Below are 2,732 nucleotides of genomic sequence, written 5' to 3'. Positions count from 1 at the left end.
ATGGCCGTGTCTGGAGCAGCCATGGGGAAAGGCACAGATCCAGAGCCCGACAGCTCGGAAGAGGAGCTGGAAGCAGGGAGCACACCCCAGGCATGCTATGGGCAGGGACTGTGGGTTTCCCAAGGCAGGGAAGCAGCCGCCTGCCTGGGTGATGCTGAAAGGATGAAGGTGAGGAAGAGGAGCAGGCCAGTGCGCTCCAAAGCCAGGAGGATGGCTGCCAACGTCAGAGAGCGCAAGAGGATCCTGGACTACAACCAAGCCTTCAATGCCCTTCGGCTGGCCCTCAAACACGACCTCGGTGGCAAAAGGCTTTCTAAAATCGCTACCCTGAGGCGAGCCATCAACAGGATCACGGCTCTGTCCCTGTCCCTGCACGGTGCCGGGTGCTGCTGGCACCCCGAGTGCCGCGGCGGGGCTGGGGTCCCTGCGCAGGAGCCCAGGGTGAAGCCCAGCCGTCCCCAGCTCCCATGGGAGCCTGGTTCCACAGCCGGCTTGCAGCACTGCCCTCCATCCCCTCTCTACACTGGGATTTCCCCCGAGAGGAAGCTCCATCACTATGAGAGCCCGAAGGAGGACCGCTCCATGCCCAGCCCTGCCTATTGCTCCAGTGGGACCCACCACCCTGGGCTGCGAGGCGCCTGTCAGCAGAGATACACAGGCAGCCTGCAAGACCCCCTGGCTGGAGCCATCCCCTGGCAGCTGGGCTATTGCCAGAGCTGGGGACACCAGCAGTGCCTCCCCATCCACTGACCCGCAGGGCTGGGGTGGAGAGATGGTGCCGGGAAGGTAATGGATCCAGAGGACAAATGGGGGAGCGGGAAGGGACTGTTGTATGAGAGAGAAGCGCAGCAGGATGCAGAGCTCAGCTGTGGTGAAGGTGAGAGCTGTGAGCCCCCGACATGCCGTATGGGACCCCGGCACTGCCTGGCTGTGGGTCTCTGCTCTGTGGGAACACTGGGGAAGGTGGAAAGTCCTCTGGAAGTGCCAGCTCCGTGTTTCTTGTTGTGAGGTCTCACAGTTGCTGGTTGTTGCTGTTATTTATTCTGTCTTGCTTGGGAGAAAACATGGCTTATAAACCCAGCACTGCAGCACTGGTGTTAATACATGTGGGGTGGACAGATGGGCTGTGGGGATCACACTAAAGCCTCTGGCTGGCTGGTTGCTCTGGCTCCCACCGGGGAAGGAGGGGAGCAGAACCAGGGGAAGGTTAGTGCCCTGGGACTTTGGATGCTAAGCTCATTGGTACCAATGTGCCCAGCAGATTTGTGAGGCTGGGAGGGGAGGCAGATGTCAGCTTTCATAAAACCCGCCCATCTGTCTGCAGTTTCTCTCTGATTGTGGTAAAGGGGACTCTGGTGGGACAGGCTGATAGAGTGCTCCTGGATGGACTCAGCAGTGGGGAGGAAGGGGGTATTTTATTAAAAAGGCCCCTTCCCTCTGGCTTAGAGAGCTCGGACTGGCCAGGATGCTGGGAGGGCTCCCGCAGCCGTGAATTGCTGCAGGAATTAGGCGGGTTTTACAGCCACACACATCACAGCCGGCAGATTCTTGGATAGGGCAAATTACACTGTGTGTTTCCTGCAGTGCTGAGCCCCCGCAGAGCTCCTCCAGCCCTGCTGCTCCCTTCCCAGTGCTCCCAGCCGAGCTCCAGCACTGCCTGCCAGCACACCGAGGGCAGTCTGAGCTCTTTGACTGGGGGGGGGAACATTTCAACCATGGAATATGAGATGGAACAACATCTCAATCCTCCGCTCCCAAGTGCCAGCCCCTCCCCAGGGTCTCCTCCTCCTCCCTTAATCCCCAGGTGGGACAAGGGAGCTGGGCAATGAGCAGAGGAAAGCTAGCAGCAGCCAGGAGAGAGAGCTCTTTGCTCAGCAAAGGAGCCTCTTTAAAGTGCTGACGGTGTCAGGCATCTTGGCTTTAATCTCCAACAGATGTTCCCGTTGCCAAGAGAAGGCCTGCTGTGATGTCCACTGAAGGAATCCTGCTTCTCCCAACAGCATCCCTGCTCTAGGTGGCTTTCCTTGCTTTGGGTGCCCTTCTCAGCACATGCACCTGCTCTGTCAGCACCCATCACATGGGGAGGGAGGGTCCAGCAATACCATCATTCAGAGAAGGTTTAGATGAAACCCAGCTCTGAGACATGAACTACTCTCCCCACCCAAACTTACATCTCCAGGTTTTACCCTCAACTCTGGCGGTCACTCCAACTGAGACAGATGGAAGCAGATGGCCAGAGAGGAGCAGGGAGGGAGGCATAACCCCATGGGACCTCCCAAAGCAGGGTCACCCCACTGCTCTCCGGTTCACATTAAGGAAATGCAGGTCCTAATTCAGGCTGGAGGATGGGATAACTCCCAGGGTTGGGAGGGGGCAGCAGCCCGGCAGGGGCTGGGCAGGGCTGGGCAGCAGACACCAGCTCCTTGGGCACCTCTTGGAGAGGCAGAGGGTGCTGGGTGTGTCTCGTAGATGGCGTTTAACTGCCAGGGAAATCCCTGACAAATTTGGGATTGAGGCATGATACAGAACGGGTGGAAAACATCCATCTTTGCCAGCCATCCAGCCATGTAGGGTTTTTTAACCTCCCTCTTGCCCCTCACAGCACGCCCTGCTCCAAGAATGTTGTTATTTGCTTTACAGGATGTAAGCTACCCCTGCACTAGCACCCTTTCTCCTTTGCAGGTCAGGAACACACAGATTTGGTGTCCATGCCTGCAGCCGCTGTGTCTCCA

At 58.0% G+C, this 2,732-nt stretch overlaps 1 protein-coding gene across 1 annotated transcript; it reads left to right on the top strand.

The window, feature by feature from the left end:
* On the top strand, window positions 1–750 carry BHLHA9 (basic helix-loop-helix family, member a9). The gene has a single exon (XM_010014355.1). It carries the CDS (start codon window positions 1–3, stop codon window positions 748–750), a length of 750 nt encoding a protein of 249 aa, XP_010012657.1.
* Window positions 751–2,732: the final 1,982 nt, after the last annotated feature.

This window comes from Nestor notabilis, unplaced genomic scaffold (genome assembly GCF_000696875.1).
Source record: "Nestor notabilis isolate BGI_N333 unplaced genomic scaffold, ASM69687v1 scaffold16555, whole genome shotgun sequence".
In the NCBI taxonomy this organism is placed as follows: Eukaryota; Metazoa; Chordata; class Aves; order Psittaciformes; family Psittacidae; genus Nestor; species Nestor notabilis.
The sequence above is the reverse complement of the archived record's forward strand: the minus strand, read 5'-3'. Positions and strand labels throughout refer to the sequence as shown.